The sequence below is a fragment of the Notolepis coatsorum genome (assembly GCF_963971535.1).
Source record: "Notolepis coatsorum genome assembly, chromosome: 12".
In the NCBI taxonomy this organism is placed as follows: Eukaryota; Metazoa; Chordata; class Actinopteri; order Aulopiformes; family Paralepididae; genus Notolepis; species Notolepis coatsorum.
The window spans coordinates 4,896,283-4,897,389 of record NC_140176.1 but is presented as its reverse complement, the minus strand read 5'-3'; the positions used below and the strand labels follow the sequence as shown (position 1 = coordinate 4,897,389).

Below are 1,107 nucleotides of genomic sequence, written 5' to 3'. Positions count from 1 at the left end.
GTTCGCGGAGGCAATCGTTCGGTGGAATTCTCTCTCCCCCGCACTGACTGACACTGTCTCTATTCCCCGTTGCATCCGGAAAATAATGTAAGTGGTGTCGTCTTCATATCGGAAGGACGTTGTTTATTTGCATAAAGAAAAAGGTCTCATACAGAATGAAAGTCTTTAAAAGGTTATTAAGAAACTAAATTAATCATTTCTATCTCTCTTGGTTGTGCTATCTAGTAGCGGCCTATCTCCTAGCTCGTGGCTTCCCTTCCCCCCCAGCCCCCGTTCAGAGGGCTGGCTCTGCTCTCTGTGTCTGTCTGCTCCATGTAGCAAGGAAAAACTGCACTAACTGCACGGTCTAAACACCACCTTGCCTTATAATACACACACCAGGGGCGTAACTAAGGGGGGGGGTCCGCGGGAAATGTCCCGGCATGTTTTCAGAATGCAGTTAGTGTCCCCGGCATGTTTTCAGAATGCAGTTAGTGTCCGCTGCACGATAATAAACGGTGACGCAACGTGATAGGAAAACGGCTGCTTGGCCATCTCTGAGCCATTGTCATGCAAAGTCAAGTGAGCACCCGGCGCTAAGTACCACAGCTGTCTTTGGATATCAACAACAGTCCAGTATTCAGGTGTGCTCAAATAGGCTACATACTGTAACACCCCTCCCCAGTTTGGTGTGAAACTGTGATAAATAGCGCAATTTCTCTCTCTCTCTCTCTCTCTCTCTCTCTCTCTCTCTCTCTCTCTCTCTCTCTCTCTCTCTCATACACACAACGTAGTATGCACGTTCCGAGACTCGCGCGGCATTATGACTTGTCATAAGTGAATTATATAGAACCAACTCACCAAAATTGACAACTGGTTTAAAAAAAAAAGGCCAAAAAGGGGGGGTCCCCCCCTTCACCCCCCTACACCCACCCCCGCGACCATACAACTATACGTAGCACCCCTCCACCACTGACCACGCCCCCAAATGTGTCCCCCCCACAATTGACAACAGAGTTACGCCCTTGACACACAAACACTCCGTTCCTACCTTGGTTGCATAGTTGGGTTTGTCTATTGCTTCGTCTCCTATGTAGAAGTCCAGATCGTCCAGCCCTTTCACCAGCC

At 48.8% G+C, this 1,107-nt stretch overlaps 1 protein-coding gene across 1 annotated transcript in view; it reads right to left on the bottom strand.

Moving 5' to 3' along the window:
* Window positions 1-1,107, bottom strand: part of LOC311238608 (actin-related protein 3B-like) — a 14,756-nt gene that overhangs the window by 8,727 nt on the left and 4,922 nt on the right. Inside the window, exon 3 of the mRNA XM_084326731.1 lies at window positions 1,031-1,107. This exon is cut by the window's right edge and continues 48 nt beyond it. Coding sequence (XP_084182857.1) covers window positions 1,031-1,107 — 77 coding nt within the window. The remainder of the gene's footprint in view (window positions 1-1,030) is intronic.